This window comes from Balaenoptera musculus, chromosome 3, assembly GCF_009873245.2.
Source record: "Balaenoptera musculus isolate JJ_BM4_2016_0621 chromosome 3, mBalMus1.pri.v3, whole genome shotgun sequence".
Taxonomy (NCBI): Eukaryota; Metazoa; Chordata; class Mammalia; order Artiodactyla; family Balaenopteridae; genus Balaenoptera; species Balaenoptera musculus.
In genome coordinates, this window is record NC_045787.1 from 7,564,382 (window position 1) to 7,588,146 (window position 23,765).

General features: G+C 43.7%; 1 protein-coding gene across 4 annotated transcripts in view; it reads right to left on the reverse strand.

The window, feature by feature from the left end:
- SEMA5A (semaphorin 5A) overlaps positions 1-23,765 on the reverse strand; it is a 528,372-nt gene that overhangs the window by 168,769 nt on the left and 335,838 nt on the right. For all 4 annotated transcript variants that reach the window (XM_036846398.1, XM_036846396.1, XM_036846394.1 and 1 more), the window contains 2 exons: positions 10,023-10,308; positions 5,106-5,241 (listed from right to left, as the gene is read on the reverse strand). In XM_036846398.1, coding sequence (XP_036702293.1) covers positions 5,106-5,241; positions 10,023-10,308 — 422 coding nt within the window. The remainder of the gene's footprint in view (positions 1-5,105; positions 5,242-10,022; positions 10,309-23,765) is intronic.

A 23,765-nucleotide genomic window follows, 5' to 3' on the forward strand; every position in this document is an offset into this window, starting at 1 on the left:
ATTTCTGTATCAAATTTGAAACAGATTTCAAATTTTGAAAAATTATTCATTGTTCCTCCTAACCCATTCTTCCTCCTAAACCTGAATCATGTTTCTGCTCTCCTAATTAATTAGCTACTTCTAGTACATAAGTACTGCATAAAATTCCAAATGTCAGTAGGCAAACAATAATAAAAAAAAATCTAACCACTTCTAACTGTTGGTTATTGCAAACATAAGGTCCTTTATACACAACTAGCGGAGGGATCCTTAATTCAAAACATATTCCCACCCTATGCCTGCCTAGATGGTCTCATGGAAGTCAGTAAGGTTGCCTTAAGTTAGCACGGTTATCAAGTATGGTAAACCGAAAGAAAACATTTGGTACCTACTTGCACCAGGAATTATACAAAGAATCACCATAATCTATAACTTTAGTTCCATGCAAATCTTTTTTTTTTACCAAGACTTATTATAACACTTTATTATTCGAGGCAGTATGGTATTGGCATAAGGGTAGACACATAAATCAATGAAGTAGAACAGAGTCCAGAAACAGATACTTACATATATGGACACATGATTAGTGAAAAAAGTTGTACCAGATAGTGGCGGGGAGAGGCATTTCCACTGCCCTACAAAACTGGTTCTGGGCCAATTGGATATCCACCAAGAAAAAAAAAAAAAAATCTCGACTCTCAGCTCACACTATACTCAAAAATTATTTTCAGTTGGATTGTAAATCTAAAAGTAACAGTTAAAACAATAAAGATTCTAGGGAAATAATAGGAGAATATCTTCATGAGCTAGGAATAGGGAAAGATTTCTAGGAAAAGATCAAAAAATTACTTTAAAAAACAAACATACTGGTATCAAGAGTAGAAGATATCTGAAAAATTAATTCCTCAGAGGAAAACCAAAAAAAAAATCCAAATATAAAATTTAGGTGTATAAATTAACTTCCAACTTCAAATTTTTTAAATGTGTACCTCTTAACTCCTATAATAAATATTTTAAAATATAAAAAAATCTTTTATCCCAATAACCATAATCCAGAACCTCAATATTTTATTTTTTGTCTGATTGGATTGGGATGACAGATTGACCTTTCTAACTAGAAATCAAGGTCATATCAATTCACTGACACCCTTTCAGTCTTTAGTAGCTTTTATCTAAATTTCAAATATGGATCATTGGTTTTAATATTAAGTGGAGCTTGTTACTGAATAATGTTTGTCTGATGCTGATAATTATACTTCCGTATTTCAAATATATCATCTCCTGACAATCTGTTAGGGTACAGAAAGATGGCTGAACCCTTACATTTATCTTATCTTTCATGACTTTTATTTTTATATGATTTTGCAACATATGTAATAAATCAGTAATGTTAGAAATATAGAATATTAAAAGTAAATACATGGATAAACAACAAGGTCCTACTGTATAGCACAGGGAACTATATTCAATATCCTATGATAAACCAGAATGGAAAAGAATCTAAAAAAAAAGAATGTATATATATATGTATAACTGAACCACCCTGCTGTACAGCAGAAATCAACACAACATTGTTTTTTTTTTTTTTAACATCTTTATTGGAGTATAATTGCTTTACAATGGTGTGTTAGTTTCTGCTTCACAACAAAGTGAATCAGCTATACATATACATACATCCCCATATCTCCTCCCTCTTGTGTCTCCCTCCCACCCTCCCCATCCCACCCCTCTAGGTGGTAACGAAGCACCAAGCTGATCTCCCTGTGCTATACAGCTGCTTCCCACTAGCTAGCTATTTTACATTTGGTAGTGCATATATGTCCATGCCACTCTCTCACTTCATCCCAGCTTCCCCTTCCCCTTCCCCGTGTCCTCAAGTCCATTCTCTACATCTGCATCTTTATTCCTGTCCTGCCCCTAGATTCTTCAGAACCTTTTTTTTTTTTTTTAAGATTCCATATATATGTGTTAGCATACAGTATTTGTTTTTCTCTTTCTGACTTACTTCACTCTGTATGACAGACTCTAGGTCCATCCACCTCACTACAAATAACTCAATTTCGTTTCGTTTTATGGCTGAGTAATATTCCATTGTATATATGTGCCACATCTTCTTTATCCATTCATCTGTCGATGGACACTTAAGTTGCTTCCATGTCCTGGCTATTGCATATAGTGCTGTAATGAACATTGTGGTACATGACTCTTTTTGAATTATGGTTTTCTCAGGGTATATGCCCAGTACTGGGATTGCTGGGTCGTATGGTAGTTCTATTTTTAGTCTTTTAAGGAACCTCCATACTGTTCTCCATAGTGCTTGTATCCATTTACATTCCCACCAACAGTGCAAGAGGGTTCCCTTTTCTCCACACCCTCTCCAGCATTTATTGTTTGTAGACTTTTTGATGATGGCCATTCTGACTGGTGTGAGGTGATACCTCACTGTAGTTTTGATTTGCATTTCTCTAATGATTAGTGATGTTGAGCATCCTTTCATGTGTTTGTTGGCAATCTGTATATCTTCTTTGGAGAAATGTCTATTTAGGTCTTCTGCCCATTTTTGGATTGGGTTCTTTGTTTTGATATTGAGCTGCATGAGCTGCTTGTAAATTTTGGAGATTAATCCTTTGTCAGTTGCTTCATTTGCAAATATTTTCTCCCATTCTGAGGGTTGTCTTTTCGTCTTGTTTATGTTTTCCTTTGCTGCGCAAAAGCTTTTAAGTCTGTGCAAATCTTAAATTCTACCCAAAGAAGACACACTCAGCTAAGCAAGCTGCCTGCCTGACAGGCAGGCCACATTATGCAGGTTTCATTCATCACACTGCATGGCCCGACTCCCATCTCATAAACGTGAGTAAGCCCTGGCATTATAAAACCAGATGCCCGTGGACTCAGGAAATGAGGGGATTTGCTGTGTGCTACAAATATATCCAGACAAAGGGGCTAAAAGTTATCCACTGCCTGGAGTCGGTTAGGCATCACAAAGTTTGTTAAGTCACTGTTCACCGTGAAGACATTTGCAATTGAAACGTCAAGACATTAAAAGAACCCTATAAGTATGGTGAGCATCTTTGTTAATTTTTTTTTTTTTAAACTTCAGGATTTTACAGTGGACTTTCTTAAAGGGAATGATATATTTCACCTTCATGGTTTTTACAAAGGGCCTTTTTAAACAGTTACATTACCCCAAGATCCAGGGGACACAAGTGGGGTTAAGATGCAGAGACTCAACAATGGGGCAAAGAGAGTCAGTGTTCAGTTAATAATTACATAAACCATATATATCAGGAAAAGTGACTACTTCATGTTTGGTTCCCACTAAACTGTCAGCTTGCCCGAATTTCTTTGTCTAGTACTGAACTTGGTTAGTAGCGAGGCTTGGATAACCAATATAAATCTGATCACTCAGTTTCCTGACTTGTAAGTGGTGCTAATGATGCCCATTTCATAGAGCTGCTGAGAAGAGAAAATAAGACAAAGCACCTAAAAATAAATAATCTTAAAATAGTCCTCCTTCTTCATTTTATTGATGAAAATTAGGATGGGAGATGGTAAATAATTTTCCCAAGTAAAGAAGTAAGTGGTAAAGTGGACGTGTAAACCCATCCCAATTGCCAGCCCTGCGATCTTTAGGGAAAAAACCTCAAAACAATTAGAATTGAATGGTCCCTGCCAAGGTCCAAGTGAAGTGTAAAGTAACTGCACTTTTCCCTACTAGCAGTTTTCTCAAAAGCCAGAGAGGTTTCATGTGTTGGGGTGACAAACCCATCAGAATTTGGAGGCCTGGATACAGGACCCAGTTCTAGCACTGATTAGTTACGAAAACTAAAGTTTCTCTCGTCGGAGGAGGTTGAGGCTTTGTATCTGAGGACTGGGGTTGGGAGCCCAGCTCGGCCACTAATCAGCCAGTGTTCTCGGCCTAATTACATGCTCTGAGGTTCAACGGACGCCCGTCTCTGTCTGTGGGAGAAGCTGTTACCGATCATAGCACAGTTGCCAGAATGCGACAAGATACATGGGAAGCACTGAGCCCAGTGTCTGGAACTTGGTGGTTCTAAAAATTACACCCATGATGACGATGATGACAATGTTATGAAAGTTCTTCTCAGAAGAAAGGCCCTCAAGGGAAGCCTGCTGTTATGCATGAATGTCTGTGTCTCCCCAAAATTCATATGTTGAAACCCTAACCCTCAGGGTGGCTGTATTTGGGGTTGGAGTCTCTAAGGAAGTGACTGAGGTCAAATGAGGTCATAAGGGTGGGCCCCTGATCTCACAGGATTAGTGTCACTCCATGTTCACTGAGGAAAAATAGCCACATGAGGACACAGTGAGAAGGTGGCCGTCTACAAGCTAGGAAGGGAGCTCTCACCAGAGAGTGAATTGGTCAGAAGCTTGATCATGGACTTCTAGCCTCCAGAATTGCAAGAAAATAAATTTCCCATCTGTGGTATTTTGTTACGGCAGCCCGAGCTGACTAATACACTTGCTGACCGACCAAACATGAGTAGATGGCTTCATCTCTTTGGGTTTCAGCTTCTTCTGAACATGGGTAGATGGGAGGAGATGATGTACAGAGCCCCTTACAGCTTGAACATGTGGCAATTTTGTGATTCGTACATGAATGGCTTCCACCTGCTCTTTATTCCCTCACAGCTGCCCCATCACATCCCATTCACCCCAACGGGAAATCTCACCACATTCCCAATTAGAGCTCAAATTCTGTTTGTGCATCTCCACTGCTCTGTGTCCTGGACCCCGTTCATTACAGCGTCATTCATTAGGAGTCAGAGCTTCTGGGGACACAGAGTCCACCATCATTAGTAGTAATTGAAGCTTGGACTCCCAACCTGCTGCATTATGCTGGCCTTTTTCAGTCCAGGCTCAGGCGTCACAGCTGACAAAAGGCCCTTTTTCGGTCGGGCGCCTCAGTAGACAAAAGGCCTCGGTCTATTTACATGAGACAAGCCGAGTGTGGGGCTGTCCCCAGGGGCTGGGTGGCAGCGGCTCACAGCCGCACTGCGCATGCGCTGGGGGGTTAAATCGCCCCAACCAGTCTGTCTACACAAGGACTCTGCATGTTGTGTGGGGGGATGATGGGAAGAGTGCCCCTCTGTCCCCAGAATTACCTGGAAGTTGGGGTTAGGGTTGGGATACGGCAGCCAGGCGGACCGAGAGCTCTCCTGGTACTTGAAGGGCCCATTAAAGGCCTGCGAGATGGCGCTGAGGTTGAAGACGCACACGGCGGAGGCGGCGATGCTGTTCCTGGGAGCCGAGGAGGAGAAAGGAGAAGGCAGGTCAGAAAGCCCCGCGGAGACCGCTGTCCTCCCACGGGCCCTGGGTGCCAAGGAAGCGCCTTCTCGGGGAAGACTCACCATCAGTCTCCTAAACACCCCAAGGATGAAGCTGAAGCAGTGAACGGTGTCCCCCTGGGGTTTCTTTACAGGGGAACAAACACTTCACTCTAGGAACAAGGGTATTTAGCAGTTATGACACTCGTAATCCTGCCAGATGAGACGAATTCACCCAGCCACAAGGGGAGTGACAAAGGCTTTTGAGGAGCTGTATGCTATGCTTTCTGAACTCCTGAAGGGAAAAGACTTTCTCCTCCCGTGGACGGACTCCTCATCAGCCTAGCAGGGCTCTCCCCACCTGTTCATCTGCTTACTTTAGCTGGCAGTGGGGCAAGCTGCTGCTGCTGCTTTTTAAAAAAGCCCCAGATAGTTGTGGTTATATGTTATCCTTTAAAAAAAAAAACCAACTAAAAGCATTTTGCAAAAAGTGCCTGTCAGAGACCCTTCATACATATATATGTATATATAATGTATCAATATATATATGTATTTTTTTAAATTTAAAAAGAATTTTAAATTCAAAGGGTCAGAGAGAAACATTTGACACAGCACCAACGCAGGACATCTTGAAGCCTTAATTTAGAATTCAAGCTGTGCAGAATTGAAGGCTATAAATGAGAGGCTCTCAGAGTCCCGTGCCCCTTACTAAGTGGAAACAGCAATATTTTTTTGTTGTTAAATAAATCTGCATTGTGAGCTCAGCTATGGTTTTAAAATTTTGTGTTAATGCTTTTAGCCAATAACATGTCTACTTATAAATTTTTTCCCCGCTGAATCAAAGAAAAAGTCAAGAAACTCCAAAATGGAAATATCTACCTTAAACTTGGTTCATCTGAAAAACACTGAAGAGGTAGGTGGTAGACACCTTCTAAAGGCTTTACAAACTCCAACTCATTTAAGCTTCATAAGGTAGGGGAAATTCACTGATAGGAAATTGGGACCCAGTGAGGTCAAGACACCTGCCCCAAATCACCCAGCCGCTAAATAGGGGAGTTGGACTGAAACGCCAGGTGGGTTGGTACCAAAAAGGGAAATTTTTGAATTCTTTGTGACAGCTCTGTGTGGACGGTAATAAAAAACACCCCCATGGAAGGTTAGAGCCTTGAGAGCAGGGGTACGTGTTCCCTCTGGAAGCTCCAGCACAGAGAAGAGAGTCTGGCGGGAAGACGCGTACCCCTCACTGCCGGCAAATAAACTCATAAACGATAAATATGAACTTACTCACATTGCTAATTTTACGCTTTTTTAAGAAGATAAGTCAAATTGTGTAAGGAAGAATTAGCCTTTGGACATGTGACTGGACTTCAGGGAGAAGTTGAAGACAGCTCTGCTGGAGCAATAATGGTCAGCCAGACCCACAGGAGGGGTTCTACCTGGGGACCAGGTGACCACGCCTTGGCCCTGGCACAGTGACAGTCGAGGGCGGAGTGTTAGTAATACCTCCCTGAGCCCTCTGCTAAGTGACTGAAAGGGAGCATCTTATTTATCAAGGGAACCTCTAGACCCTGAGACCAGCCTGACTTTACAGATGTAGGAACAAAAGCACAGGGAGGTTACTGAACCCAAGTCACAGACTGAGGGGAAGGAAAGCAGGGTTTACACCTGCTTCTCATGGGGCCCGGGGGCTCATGCCTTTGACCCCATTGCTATGCTTCTTCCCAGGAAGGGAAGGAACGTATCGTCTCCCTGTTGGCATCCCATTTCTCAGTTCACTGCGTTCACTCACTCTCAAGGGGGCTGGGCGGGGTCCCTGGTGTCACTCTGGATGTCCCAGTGGCTGTCAGCCTGAGCATCCCTGACAGGTGTTGGTGGACACTTCTTTTTGCCCCCCAGTGAGCTGAGGCCCATCGGTACAGCACTTGTATGCCATGTGCACAACACACACACACACACACACACACACACACACACACACACACACACACTTCCCTATTCTCCCTCTGCCCTTTAACTTGCAGTGATCTGAGAAGGCTGGGGAGCAAGGACATGGGTGACTCCGCAGGAGCTCTTCCCCACGCTTCCTGGGATGGGCCTGCCTGCTAGAACTGCTCACTCACCTTCTCCTGCCTGTCCCTGCACGCAGGGGAGGCCAGCCCAGGTCTAGACTACTGTGACCTTGTGGATGTGTCTGCTTAAAGCTGGGGTCGGTAGTCATAAGCCCATTTGGCTAACAGACCTTCAATCACGTATCGCAAGCTGGCCTCTATCAGTAGTCATTGTGATAACGTGGCCTTCACCTAATGCTCTGTTTTATTTCTTTACTTGTTTAGAGCCCAGGCAGGTAAAAGTGGAGGTAGCCCCCCGGCCCTTGGTGAGCCCAACAATATGGGAACTTAGAGTTTCCTTCCTTAATCTGCTGGAAGCCGCTGGTAGAAAAGTACAGAAGTTCCTCCTAGCTCTTCATCTCCTAAGGAGGGAAGAGAAATCAAAAGTTTCACCCTCCCCCACTCCTACTACTATATTATCTGAGAGCCAGCATTTTTAGATATCCAGGAAAAAAACAGGCAAAACCTTCAGAGATTCTGTTGCAGGAGTGTACCATTTCCTGTAGCCCAACTCATGCCCTAGGGGTTGAGAAAACCCCACAGCACTACAGACAGAATGAGCTGGAAGAGTGAACTTTATCCCCACTCCCCAGTGCTAGGGGCCTTGATGAATATACAGGGACAAACCAGCCCCAGGAGCAAAAGCACCAGAAAGCTTAGCCAGGGCATTTTTAGTTATCAATTCAGAGACAGGACATAACCGGTACCTCAAACTGTCATTTTCTTTCAATTTGGAGCAAGTCTTACCAAGAATGCAGTCACCTCCCGAGAGGGTAAGAGCAAAGCTGAGACAGGAGAGGGAGCACAGGCAGAACGTATTATGGGATTAGAGATGAAAAGATCAGAAAGTTGTTCCCAAGACCTAGTGAGAATAAGTATTCGAGAGAGAAAGGGAGGTCTAGCAATTCTATTTCTGGTAGTATAGATGCTCCATATAGGATGATTTCCAACATGATGGGCATTTGCAACACTGAACAACTAATCTGGAATAGTCTGAAACTTATTTTTGCAATCATCCAAATTGACTATCCACCCTCTTGGAATGGACCAGACACAGTACTTTTATAACTTTTTAAACTGTTCGTTTTTGCCTGGAGCCAGGGGAATGAACAGCTCAGTAAGCCAAGCTCCCATTGTGTGTAAAATTGATGTCAACAGAGCAAGCGAACATCCGTCTTGTGCAGCCTATACTACCTCTTAAGCAAGGTTTCGGAAAGCAAATCAACTTCAGAAACTATACACTGATTTTTTTCAAAAGAAACTTATCAAGGAGAGAAAATAACCTCTGGGGTTGAAAACCAGATTTACAGGAAAGATGGGTGTAGTGGGATTGGGGACGGGGAAGGAGCCGTCCATTTTAGTCTAATTTTCCTAACTTCATGTCAGAAAGAAGACCCTTCACGAGTATAAACGTCACTATCAAGCGAACGTTAACACTTCAGCTCAGCTGTAGGAAGAACAGGAGGGGAGAGTAACAAGGAAGTAAGATGCAGATAAAGGGATTCTTCAGAAATGCAATCCATGGGCAAGCTTCTGATGGCAGAAGAGATGAAGAAGTAAGTTAGCAAGACTGGGGAAGCTGAGGAGACATCACAGGGTGACCGACTGCCCTGGTTCGCCCAGGACCGAGAGGTTTCCTAGGATGCAGGGCAGTCCTCGGTGCTAAAAGCTGTGCAGTCCAGGACAAACCCGGACGGTTGGTCATCCCACCCCATGGATCAGCACTTTTAACCCATCCTGATTCACATTCTTTACTTTGGATACAGATATTTGGCTTTTGTCCAAACCATGAGGTCACCAGACAAGAGATTTCAAAGGTGATGCCAAGCAGGACCCCCACTGCAGAATCATCGTTCCCACAGCCGACGCTGAGGAAAGTGGAGCTCAGAGCCTCTGTGATTCCTGGGGGTGGGCTGTGGTCTTGTGGAGTCTTAACTCATCAGCTAAGAATGGACATTAAGTGTGGGGTTAGTCTACACTCCACCAGACGAAGGGGGAATGAAAGACAGGCAACTTCATATGCTTTGCCTAGTCCAGATAGAAGTACCTCCCCACAAGAAATCAAATGCTGTAATTTTTTACAAAAATATTTAAAAAGTAGAATCATCATTCTAGAAATGCGTAAGTTAGTCATCATCGAGAACAATAGTTTACAATGCAGCTATGGGAAAACGAGAAGGTGCATTTCCTACATGAGCAGGGGTCCAGGTAGGAGTTACATTATCTCAAAGATCAAACTCTCCAGACAACACTGCTTTCATTACATATGCGTGGTGACATATGCGTGACGTGACTTGTGTATAGGAGAAAAAAAGACATCTAATACATTCCAGCATTTCAAAAAGTGCCCAGAGCACACCGGTAAATCAGGAAGGAAAAACTGACAGAGAATAATTTGTCATGATGCTACCATGACATAAGGATAGATCAAAACTTTCTGATTAGCTTCATTTTCCTAATACCCGTCTCAGAAATCGCATCACTTTTTGTAACATTTAATTCATACTCAAAATTTCTTTTGGCTGTTAGCCCAGTAAAAGAAGAAAGATTACTTTTAAAGCAACTTGTAAACCTCAAAGGTCAGAGAACAGCAGACTCATTCAGAAGGAGTAGAAAAGCAGGGGAGGAATGATTTCCAGTTACGCACACGTTGGTGGTAAAGATGCCGTAGATCAGATCCAGCTCAGGCAGGAAGAAGGTGCCCTGCAGCTCATTGTAGTAGAAAGGGAGCTCGCCAGGGCGGGAGCAGTTGAGACGGGCCTTCATGAACGTGGTCCAGGTGTCCTCCAGCAGGAACCGGCCCCCGATGTCGTTCTTGCAGAGCCGGGCAGCTCGGGAGAACACGGTCTTCCCACAGTCGTGCTCCACGGCATTTTCACGGAAAAAGAAGTAGGTGAAATTCCCGATGTCATAAGAGGACACGAAGTTTGGTTCTAGAAACAGCAGGAAAGAAGAAAAGTCTCAACCTACTGGACAGCACAGCAAACTCTGCTGGATGTTAGGTAACAACCTAAATGGGAAAAGAATTTGAAAAAGAATAGATACATGTATATGGAGAACTGAATCACTTTGCTGTACACCTGAAACTAACACATTGTTAATCAACTATGCTCCACTATAAAGTAAGAAGGTAAAAAAAAAAACAGGAAAGAAGAAAACTCTCAACCTACTGGATGGCACAGCAAACTCTGCTCAATATTATGTAACAACCTAAATGGGAAAAGAATTTGAAAAAGAATAGATACAGGTATATGTATAACTGAATCACTCTGCTGTACACCTGAAACTAACACATTGTTAATCAACTATGCTCCACTATAAAGTAAAAAGTTAAAAAAAAAAAAAAACAGGAAAGAAGAAAAGTCTCAACGTCCATGTGCTACTTCTTTGTGTCTTGCCTGCTCAGTATTTCTTCCAAGGAGAACTGATTTTGTGCGGAAACCCACGGTTCTTATAGAAGAAACAGGAGGCCCTAAGAGCAACTTAATGGTCTATGCCACTGGGTAGAACTCAGTACATGAGCTCTAAGTGACAGGAAATTGCCAGCATGATTCCAAACAACACACGTAAGCATCCTGAGTTAAGGCAGGATAAACATCCTGAGTTAAGGCAGCACTTAGGTACATAACATTAATACCACCAAAAATGGGCAGCAAAAGTTTGCAATACACTTTAAAGCCATAAATAGTACTTCATTTGTATACTCTTACATAATCTTCAGAAACAGTGGGAGATGAACTGATTTACAAAACAGAAACAGACTCACAGACTTGGAGAATGAACTTGTGGTTACCAGTGGGGGAGGGATAGATTTGGAGTTAGGGATTGACATGTACACACTGCTATGTTTAAAAGAAAATAAATAAATAAATAAATAAATAAAAGATAAAAAAAGAAAGGAAAAATAGACATGGTGAGAGATTAGCAGCAATAACAATAAAATAGAACAATTATTTCAATATACTATAATAAAGGTTATGTGAATGTGAAAAAAAAAAGAAACAGTGGGAGAAAATGAGATTAAAAACATGAAATGTGATTCAGAATACAGGAGTCTAGTATCATGTTTGTGTAGAAGACAACAAAATTCTTTCATTTTACTTATATACACAAGCATGACTTTGACATAAGTTATGTGCTTTTAGTAAAGACTTTAAAAATGTTTTCCATTTGTGAAAACTGAAACTATAAGGTTAGTGTCCTGAATCAGCTTTAGCAATTCCTGTTACTATGGTGACCATGTAAATGTGATGATCAATTCTTATCTTCTTATTTCCAGGTTTCTGGGGCATCCATTTAAAGGAGGGAAGTGTATTGAGATGGAGTCATTGTCTGGAAGCTTTCTGACCTCATGATTAGATTAAAATTAGGAACTTAGAAATGAAAAAATTATGGCAAACTTTTACTTAATCACCACGCTCATTAGGCATTCAGGAATTTATTATAGATTGTCAACTGAATTTCATACATAGCATTGGAAGTGTTATCTTCACAACTTCCTGTTTGAGTCTATTGATAATAAGGATGATACCCTTTCAGACACAGGTGTGCCCTAATACTGTTCTTTAATAACCAGGTTTGATTCTTACTCTTCTCTCTATTGCTAAGAGCTTTCCACTCAATTAGCAAGTGTCTTAATTTATGGTGCAATTAGGATAATAGGACAACATCCTTTGGTGTTCAAAATTAATGGAAAGATACACACAACAACTATATCCACAAGGACATATTTCAGGGACAATTAGTTTTGTAGGACAATTCAACTGGCCTTGTACTATGCCAGATGCAATCAGACTGTACCAACAGACATGCTATTGGCGGGACAACTAAAAATATGTTTGGCTACAAAATGACCCATTAATGTTAAGAGGAAGACCCACCACAGGCTCACCTGAAATGCAGACAGTGATTCAGAGGCTGACAGGGAGGTGGCACTGAGAACCCTGCTATTCTGTTCAGAAAGGCTACAGCCAGTTTTCAGTCAAATTCAACTGAATTTCAATCAATATTTGATGTTATCACAAAATGTTTCAATTTAATTCAACTTCCAATCATGCCAAGCAGATTAGCCCACAGCTTCCTCTTTCCATGGAGAACCTCCAATGTCTCTCCAAACCACCCCAAACCCACTTTATGATAGGGTGACAAAGAGCCTTTTAGATAGAAATGCTCAACTATATTTTTTCCTGCTGGGAGAACAAGGGAAGAATTTGTGGCTGGTACGTAGTGTATGTGTTTCTCTAACTCACCACATATTACAGGTCATTTTAGTTGGGGAGCTGAACTACATTTGGAAACACATCGTGCAGCCCCACAGTGGTCCTGCAGGAGGAGGATGGGCCCTGACTGGGTGACCTGCTGTCACATCAGGAGGCTCCAGACCCTTCTGAAACTCAGCCAGCATCCTATTCCTTTTCCAAAGATAGAAGAAAAGCAGAAATACCTGTTAAATAGACAGCCAAGTAGCTCTTTCATTTATAGATCTAAATCTGGAGGTAGGGGATGTTTGAATCTCACCAGGCAGGATAATAAGATGCATATTGTTTCCATTCCATTGTTTAAGCTCTGTCTCTTGTTAAAATGCAATTCACCATAAGCTAGTATCTGCCACTCCTGAGTGAACCGAACGAGCCATAAATCAGTCAATGGCCTCCTTGTCTACAATGACTGTGAGTGCACGGAAGAGCTCCTTTATTCATTATTATTATTAGAGCTACACAGGAATAGAAGGTGCTGCTAATTCGGAATAAAAACAGACATGAGTATGTGTCAGCTGATTACAAATATATGCGTGGAGAAGCTGGTTTTTTCCTCATGTTTGCAGACATACTGAGTTACGAATTACAGAGTATTCTACGAAATATGTCAGGTTTTAAGAAGAACTGTGTTTCATGATATGAGGACTTTTATTTGGCACACTGACTTACATAATAGCGACCATGCGGATGGGAGTACTGAGTAGGGAAACACAATATAAATAAACATGAGCAATGAGGAGAGGAAAAGCATCAGCGTCTTTGAGAAGATTCTGACCATGTAAAACCAAACACTGAACATCCGGATGGACCCTTCCCCTCTGCCTTCTGTCTATTCCAATGCCTACTGCATCTGTCTGGAGGGGCACCAGGTTCAATGGTCCAATCTGATGATGGACTAGATCACTGAGAGGCTCTTGATATAGAAATATTTGTCTAAATTGATGAAAATGGACATTAAAAGGAAAGGAATTCCAATTTTCCAACTCTATAAAAATCTTACTAGCATCAAAATCGATCAAAATTATTTTGCAATCAAAGGCCACCTGGTGATACACCTGTCAAAGGCAGACTAGAAAATGGTGGAGGTGGAGCCTGTATGGGTTTGACCCCGCCCATCCCAGCTTGAAACCCTGGGCTGGACCACTGACATCTGGAATGTTCCTTTATCCTGTACAACAATTCAACCTAAGGATTAAAGAGACTGGTACAAAGTAGCCTTGCAATAAATGATGGCTATAATTTTTCTTTCATGATTTCCTTTTGATTTCCTTTTTAATAATTTATATTTAGTAGAACTTCACATAATGATAATGAGTAATCAAACATGTATATATTAAAGGTGATCAGAATTTGAGAAACATAAATAAAGCCAGGCTGAGTTTTTAAAGTAGCAAGCCATTCCACAAAAAGAAAGGAGTTAATGGAAACAATATTTAGACATGACACACCGTGAGCCAGAGGTTTTCAGTTCCCTAATTTGTTGATGTCGGTTACAACCAAAACCATTTCTGTGCATATTCCTGGATTTCAGGTACTCTTTATTGTGAACACTGTTTCCCTTGTCACAGCTACATGAACATGTGCTGCAGAGGGTTCCAAAGTAAAGCTAATTTTATCTAGAGATTTATTAAGAGGGGATAATTAAACCAAAATTAAATTAAGTAAAAAGTGGTTTAAAAGCCATTGATATACTAAAATTCTTTCCTTAAGATTTCTAGGAAAAGAATAGATATATATATAGATAGATAGATAGATAGATATAGATAGATGGATATACATGTTTGTGTGTGTATGTTTTGTGTGTGTGACATACATATGTATAGGATTGAGTTATATGTATATATGGCTCAATACTTCCACCTACTGACTGTATGAACTTAGTCAAATTACTTAACAACCTACATTCTCAGTTTCCTCCTTTTAGAGTGGTGATAACAATACCCGATATGTAGCATCATTGTGAAAAGTCAAAGGCAATGCATGCCAAGTGCGTACCACTTGGTCGCTAATCATCAAAATATAGGTCACTATTTATTTATATATATAAACTATTATATAAATAATAAATACATAAATTAATAATAAGCATATACAAAAATATATAAATTAATACAAATGCATATGTTGGTAAACATACCATCAGTATTTACTTAACAGGTTAACTCATTAAGTTTGCATTCTGTATATCAAATTAGGGTCTGTGTTCCTTTCAGCAGCTCTGGAACCAGACACGGTGGAGGGTCTGTGGTAGAGGTGGAGGCTTGCATGCCGGCCAGAGCACCTCCATCACCAGGCACTTCCTTACCACCCACTGTGGGGCTGTCCTACTGTCCTGGGCCCCGGGTATTCCACAACCCATGCCCTCAAGGCCACTTAAGGCAACAAACAAGGCACAGACCAATGAGTCATCACAATGAGGAGGAGGACCATGGGGGCCAGGGCAGCGACGTGAATTCGAGAATCAGAAAGGAGGGGAGCAGGGAAAGGGCAGATGCCAGGTTGGGACGGGGCTCCAGGCCAAGAGCAGGAGAGAGAGCAGCCGGCGACAGGACCCTAAGGGTGGCCAGGAACGGAAGCAAGCTAGTGTTGGCATGGAAGGAATCAATAGGCCAGGCGGCAGAAGGCTGGGCCAGGCCAGCGACCCAGAGAGGAATCTGGAATTCAAGGGCCACTGGAGAGACGCTGAAGAGTTTTAAAGACGAGCTTATGACCCAAATTCCCGTGTGTGTGGTGGCAGTGTCAGGTGAAGGTGGGAGTGGCACGTGGCCCAAGCGTGTCCTTAGTGATCACTGACATAGTAACATGAGCTTTGGAGCCCCAGGTCCTTCACTCGCTGAGGACCCGGCAGAAAGAAAGCCATTGCTAAATCATCTCGGTAGGACTAGAAACATGGCTCCGGCACACATGATTCCTTCCTTCTTCCGGGGACCATAATCTGTTGAAAGTGTGTTCCTCACATAGATTTGCTGGTTCAAGTAGGAGCAACTTGTACCACAGGGACACGTTGCTGTCTCTTCCTAAATGAGAACAGCCACCTGTACATCAGCTTGTACCCTAGGAGCCCAAACTCTCACCAAGCATTCTCCCTCTCTCAGTGTCAACAGGAGCTCCATTAACTGGCTATTTGTCTACCTGGTCTAGCTCACAGGGCCAGAGACACCCTTCTCTATCCTGCTGGCTCACTCCATTCCAAGCACCAAGCCCCTGGCAGCCTTTCCAACCTCCTGTAAGATTCGACTAAATCAAACAGTCCAGGGCTCAATTAGTTTTAAGTAATTTCATGACTATGTATTTCTGAACATTTTCAAAGCTGCAAGTTTCCATTGACCATGTTTGTTTTTTCTTGATTATATTTTAAATGTATAGGTTCACTGCTTTCAGGAATTAATCATTTAACCTGCAGAATTGTAAAACTTAAGGAGTTTTAAAATTGGAATATTAACTTTAATTCAAAGATCTTAGAGATATTTTAATGCCTATAAAATATTTTTAAAGACTAAGAGGAAAACGTGCAAGATTTAATTGAAAGAAAATACTGGGCTACAACATTGTGCAGTTAGAATAAGTAAACTCGTATGATGGCTTGGTCTTTGTCTCTTGAGCTGATCAGGGCCAGGGCAAGAAAGAAGACAAAAACACAGAGATTATACCATCCAATGTTCAGCAGTGAATGAAAAAATGTGAGAAGGCATTGACTGAGGGAAAACAAGAAGTTTAATAGAATAATATGGAGACAAATTTAATGAAACACAGAGAACTGAGTATCTTATAAACAGGATGACAATATGATTTATGATCCAAACTGGAAATCTTTTGAGAGGGGAAAGGAGTAATGTTAATAATCATGCCAGGTGTCAGGAGTGATCCAGGACTGTCACCAGGAAACAGCTATGATGTCTAGACAATGAACATCAAAACATTTTCGTGAGTGGTTATATAAGTACTAGTCAATTTCTATATAGCATATTGTGTTCTCTATAATGGGGCATATCTTCTTTGTGTGGATCTTTTTTTTTCTTACGCAGGTTTCCATACGTCTTAGTGTATATAGTTGGTGCCTCTGGCCTCATAACATCTTGATGGGGGAAGGAAGGGTGGGATTTATCCATTCTCTATTTTTTTAAATAAATTTATTTATTTAATTTATTTATTTTTGGCTGCATTGGGTCTTCGTTGATACACGTGGGCTTTCTCTAGTTGTGGCGAGCTGGGGTTACTCTTCACTGCGGTGCACAGGCCTCTCATTGCGGTGGCTTCTCCTGTTGCAGAGCATGGGCTCTAGGCACGTGGGCCTCAGTAGTTGTGGCGCGTGGGCTCAGTAGTTGTGGCTCATGGGCTCTAGAGCACAGGCTCAGTAGCTGTGGCACATGGGCTTAGTTGCTCCGTGGCATGTGGGATCTTCCCAGACCAGGGCTCGAACCCACGTCCCCTGCACTGGCAGGTGGATTCTTAGCCACTGCACCACCAGGGAAGCCCCATCCATTCTCTTTTGAAATGTGTAAATTGGAAGTCCAAATTGCAACTGAGCAGGACCCTTGCCAGGACAAACGCCCCACCCCCACTGTCCTCTGCCTCCCTCTTGTCTGTAAAATAAGAAATTTGGCCAAAGAATAAATTTAATCAGAGAAATGGGAAAATACAGAAGCAAAGGAAAACAGTCAAGCAAGACAAAATAATAATCGTTTAGCCATTAAACAAAGTCAAGGACATTTAGTTCCTCCTCAAGGGCTATAGATACTATTCTGAGCCATGTCCTTTGAGCTGTTTTGCAGATACTGAAGTCCCCACCACGTGGAAGAAATTAACTGTACGCTGCCCACAAGCACGGAGACCCCAGACTGGCTGGAACCAGAAGGTCAGTGATGTTGACTCCTGGCTACCTCACCACTGCTCAATCTGAAAAATATCCACGAGTTGATCATGTACCCCGCAACTCTCTCCTCAGCACGTGGCCCCTTCCTCCTTTCCCTGTTTAATCTTTGAGCAAAACCTGGGGAGTGGAAGTTGGTTCCTGGGGACATGAGTCCACCTTCTCCCCAGAATGGCTGGCTTCCTCAATAAAGCCATCTTTCCCTTTACCTAACACTTGTCTCTCAGTACTGGATTCTTGAGGGACATGCAGCCGAACCTGAGTTCGGTGACAAAATGACTTATTGGCAAGTATAGAGCCTTCATCACAAGACTAAAGGGATGCTGTGGCTGCTCAGCTTTCAGGAACTCAGCACTCGATGACCAGGACAGAACACAACACTATTTTCAAAGAGCACCACAAGAATTGATTCCCTCCTGTCACCTACCAGATGTTTGTGTCCATAAAGGGCTGTGTTAAATAACCCCACAGGCGCTTCTTCTTTGGGTTTAATAACCCCAGCTCATTCTGTCTCCTTTTGCAAGCTTTCACCAATCAAGAAGCACCGGCCACTATTTCCAAAGTCCCTGTATCCCGCTTCCATGGCAACTTGTGCATAAAAATGTGGACATCAGGAGAGAGACAGAGGCAGCTTATGGTGGCGGTATTTCCTAAGATGTTGACTAAACAAAGGGGAGGCCAGGAGCCCACAGAGGGGGAAGGATCTGTCTTCAAATCCTAGCTCGTGCATGCTTCAGCATGTGGCCCTGGTTCAGATAACACGTACATGGAGTGTCCCATCCACCTGGTAAGTTGTGAAGAGCCACTGTGACTCCCCCTTGCACCTGGAGCAACAACTGGATGTACCAGAGACTCCAGCAGGTGCACAGACAGGCAAATGGTATGCAGGGAGGCCATTTATTTAAACTCTTTTCTGACCCTATAAAGATCATCAGACTTGGTTTACAACACTCTTTCCAAAGGGTGTTCACATCCATCCCGCACAAGATAGACAATCTGCCCAACGCCCTCTGATAGGCTTGATCAAGCCTGAAAATTAGAAAAGGGCAGCTCGTCATGCTGGGTCTCAGGTCACACAACTTCGCTCCCATGCTCTAAGTCCACGTGTCATCACCCTAACAAGTTGAAACTTCACGAGTCAGCTGTCAGCTGTCAGCCTTTCAGCTGCGGTACTGAACAGAGCCCGCTGTTCACAAGGACGCCCCTCTGCAAGCATCTCCCCAGGTGCTGTCTGGTAAAGCACAAAACTAGGCTGCTGACTCTACAATCGTGATTCTTGTTCTGGGTTTCACCTAGCTTCCTCTCCTCGATAAACACTTCCGATTTCCTAAACAAGCAGACTTCATTCCCAGGCCCCGCTTGTCTTTATTTTGCTCGTCTGGGAACTCTGCCTGCATTTATGAATTTCCTGCTTTAGCAAATCTTGTCTGTCCAGGGAGAGCCTGGTGCAGACTGTTCACACCTTCAGGGACTGCACTGTGTAGACTGCCAAAAGTGATCTCACTGTCCCCAGGATGGAGCCCAACAGGGTCACCCCAGCCTGGCCGTGTCTGGACCCCCAAGAAGTGGTGTCTGCCCCCAGGGAGAAGCAGGGGAGCTCCACAAAGCACCTGTCTTCATGATAAGCAGAAACTATTTTTCCTCGAGTTAAGCACAGAAAGGATTTTTCTCCCTCCAAGTAAGTTATCTTTAATCACTAGAAGGTTAATCGTTGTATTTTAAAGACCTCAAAGAGTCTATTTAATGCCTGGGTATCATCAATAGAGTTATTTCAAACCAGGAGAATTTGAGATTGTTACAGACAGAGTTTTCTTAACTGGAAACATAATAGCTCATTAAAAATGATACAATGGATTTCAAGTGTGTTTTCCTCCAGGGCGAGGTCAAGGCTGGGATCTCAGAGAATGGGAGGAAGCAGCAGAGTTCGTGGAGAAAACCCAGGAGAGAGACAAACGCTGCCTCCAGGGAAGGAACATAAGCAGGTCGCCACCTGCCAGTGAGATTAGGCTCCAGAAGATGTCCATGCTGAAAGCTCACTGATAGATTCCTTTTTCCAAGTTCCTACCGAGGTTTTAGCCCATGTGCAAGCAAGCAGTTCCCCCAGAACCCACAAACTCAATTTGTACAATGTTAGTTTGGAGATGTATTTTTTTTCCCTTTTCATGGGTTGACTTTTTCCCCGATTTGATTGCCAGTTTCTTGAAGGCAAGTCTTACAGCTTCTCTATTTTAAGCATAGACCGTTAAACATTTATTACCTTGCATTACCATAATCATTTAATAAGGGTTATTAACAATTAGTATTTTAATGCATTAAGGCTGTTAAGGTATTTCTCTAAACACATAAGTTTGTTTTAAGAGTGATTTTGGCACAGGGGAAAAAATCCGATTTGGAAACTTATAGTCATGACCAAACATATAACTCAATGTTTCAAATTCCTCCAGAACATTATCCAATTAAGCACACTGTCTTTGATAACTAACTGAATACGTAATGGTTGAAAATGGGAGTCCAAATGAGAATGGCAAAAGAAGATTCTTTAAATGTTTGGACCTGCATCGGTTTCAAACATACAAATCTATATTTTTAAAGTTCTGGGTTACAACAAATATGACACGTTCCCTTTGTTAACAACAAAATTCATATTTCTGCTACTTATGAATGTGCCTATCTCCTAGTCATTCAACAAATACTGATGGAACCTCAACTGTGTTTCAGGCACTGTATGAAATGCTGATCACACAAAAATTGATCCCACCTAATCCCTGCCCTCAAGGAATTCAGAAACTCATGGGTGGGGAAAACAAAGATGTAAACTACTCATCTATTAGTTCATTTATTCAAAAATGATGTATTGGGTGCTTACTATGTGTCCAGCACTGTTGAAAGTATATGGGATCCATCAGTGACCAACAAGTAAGCCTGGCCATCGGGGAACATTCATTCTAGTGGAGGAAAGGAGACAAGTACTAAAAGAGCATAACGCTAAGGATAAAGGTCTAACGCGGCTAAGGGGAATCAAGAGGGCTAGATGGGGGCTTCCCTGGTGGCGCAGTGGTTGGGAATCTGCCTGCCAATGCAGGGCACACGGGTTCGAGCCCTGGTCTGGGAAGATCCCACATGCCGCGGAGCAACTGGGCCCGTGAGCCACAACTACTGAGCCTGCGCATCTGGAGCCTGTGCTCCACAACAAGAGAGGCCGCAATAGTGAGAGGCCCGCGCACCGCGATGAAGAGTGGCCCCCCGCTTGCTGCAGCTAGAGAAAGCCCTCGCACAGAAACGAAGACCCAACACAGCCACATAAATAAATAAATAAATAAATAAATAAATAAATAAATAATAATTAAAGGTGCTAATAATTTAAAAAAAAAATAAAGGGCTAGATGGAGGAGGGAGTCATTTCAAATAAGGTGGTCAGGGGTGAGGTCCCATTGAGAAGCGGCATTTGAGCAAAGATGATGGAGCTAAACCCACCGGCCAGCTGGATTGCCTGGGGCTGAGAGCTCTCCAGATAGAACAGGGACCAGCAAACTATAGCCCTCAGGCCAGAGCCTGCCTGCTGGCTATGAATAAAGTTGTGTGTGCACGCAGCATTCGTGTATGCATTGGTGATGGCTGCCTTCGAGCTACGATGGCAGAATTGAAAAGCTGCAACAGAGACCATACGGATGCAAAATCTAAAATATTCGCTCTCTGGCCCTTTATAGAAAACGTCTGCTAATCCCTGGAAGAGAGGAGGGAGCCAGTGGCAATGCATGTAAGAGGTTAAAGCAGGAGCAAGCGTGGGTAGGAGACAGCACAGGGAAGCATTGGGGGCTGGCCAGCGGCACCTCAGCTTTCTCTGCAGGTGAAATGGGGGCGCGAGTGGGGTTGGAGCAGGACAGGGACCACGCGCTCCAGTACCGTGGGGTGAAGACAGCCACGCACAACGCCCGTCAAGAAGGGATGAAAGGGACCCACCGAGTCTTGGGGAAACTGCAACTCCAACTGAACCTACAGAGGAGCAGGAATTACAGAGGAGGCAAAACTCAAGGGAAGAAAGAACAGCATAAACAGCACGTGGGAAGGAGCATGGTGATGAAGGCACGGTGCAGCCAGGGAAACGCACGCTCCGCCTTAAAGGATGCCGAGAGGGCACGTGGGCAAGGTAGCAGCGGAGTCAGATCACACAGGCTGGGAAAGAGAAAACCCGATGAAGGGGTCATAGCCAGCCCTGCTGTCCTCTCCACGTCAGCCCTTGCTGACAGCTGAGGGCACGGCCACCACCTGGGTCTTGCTGCACTGGTGCAGGGGCACAGGCGGGACACCCACTCATTGGTGGACAGCTGTAATGGGGGTGGTGTCATAAGACAATGCACCTGGAACTCTGGTATTAGATCCAAGGCGCTTAGCTTGCTCAGGGCAGGTTGTTGGAACTCTACCACGTAGTATTTATGCTGGGTCTCTGGGAGGTGTGGTGGGAAGATTAGAGGCTTGGTAGGTCCTTACTCAGGGCTCTCTGTATCCTGGCAGGACGTCACCCTGGACAGCCTGATGTCACCATTTGCCTGAAGAGTAGCCCTGAAGCAAAGGAGGTCCCCAGAGGCTTGGGTCCCTGAAGGGTCATGACTTGCCATGTTCTGTCTACATGTTCTGACAACCTGAAGAGCATCCTTTGTGCTGCGTGCTTCTCTTGCTCTGGAGGGTCAGAGTGCTGATTTTTGCCAAGCCTTCTCTGCAGCCCTTTGAGGGAGTAATTCAGACCCAGAATGAGGGAGGTGAAATCCACTTTAGAATGCTGCCTAAGAGAGAGGCACCCCTTCCCCAGAGATCGTGAGGTGGAGGAGGGATGCACAGTGGATAAGGCTACAGTTTAAGTGGATGGACTGTCCACCCCAGTGCTCTGGAGCATGGAAGGAGGAAACGGGTGCAGGCCGGCTCTGCCCTGGGCGAAGACGGCAATCCCTTGAGCCCTACCTGAGGACTTCTGATGCTTATTATTGGGAACAAGAAGGCAGCGCTGTCTCTCGAGAACGAGGAGAACACAGCTGAGACCAGAAGACTGAGTGGCCAGAGGATTCACCCACAACCCAGAAAGAGATGTAACAGTGTCATTGGAAAATAAGACACAGAAGTTTAAGATTTCAACATGTGAGCGTTTCCTGATGAGGGCACTATTGCGGGTTGCATTGTATCCCCCCAAATACATGTTGGTACCTATAAATGTGACCTTGTTTGGAAATAGGGTCATGGCAGATATAATCAGTAAAGATGAGGTCATACTGGAATGAGGGGGGCCCCTAATCCAATAGGACCCATGTTCCTATATGAAGACGGCCACGTGAGGACGCAGAGCCACAGGAAGAAGACCATGTGAACAGAGAGAAAGACCGGAGTGATGCTGCCACAAGCCAAGGAATGCTGAGGGCTACGGAGCTGGAAGAGGTGAGGCAGGGCCCTCCCCTGGAGTCTTCAAAGAGAGCACGGGCTGCCGACACCTTGATCTTGGACTTCTCGCCTCCAGAACTCTGAGAGAACACATTTCTGTTTTAAGCTACCCAGTTTGTGGCACTTCGTTGCAGCAACCCTAGGAAACAAACAAAACAAACACGGCCAGCGCCCAAAATGTCGCCGAAGGCATGGCTTGAGGAAGTGGAGTTGGTCGGTGCCTGACTGCTGGCTGAGGAGGGAGATGCCTGCACAGGGCTGGCAGAGGCGAACAAGACACGCTAGCGACCGCTGTACCGGTCATGCCATGAGTTTGCCCTGTATGAGTTAATTAACCCAATTATGGAAAGGGTCTACCTCCCTGTACAGGCAAATTATCCTATACACAGTTTAATCACAGCAGGGAAGCTGAAGACAAAATTTTACTGACCACGGTTCATAGATGCTGTCCTCCACACCTCCCCTGCCGAGAAAGTTCTCTTTCGTCAACAGAGAAATGTTGGCAAAAAACTGGTAAATGTCCAAACCAAAGACATGAGCTCTGCTTATCATAACCTGTAAGCAGCTGTCAGCTGAGTGATGGCCTCCCAGGGACCCTGAGCCCTGTGAACACCTGGAGGTACTGCGGACTGGGCAGTGAGGGGAATGTGTCTGGGGGACCTGGATGTGGCAGAAGCAGGACAGGGCAGTCAGGAGAGCCCAGCGCAGAGGGGCGGCAGGGGGCACAGTGGGGAAAGCACAGAGGAGGCTTGTCAGTGTCAGGAAAGCCAGGAAACAAGAGGCTGGTAGGTGTCAGTAATCAGGAACCACAGCTCAAAATGTTCCTCCACGCACT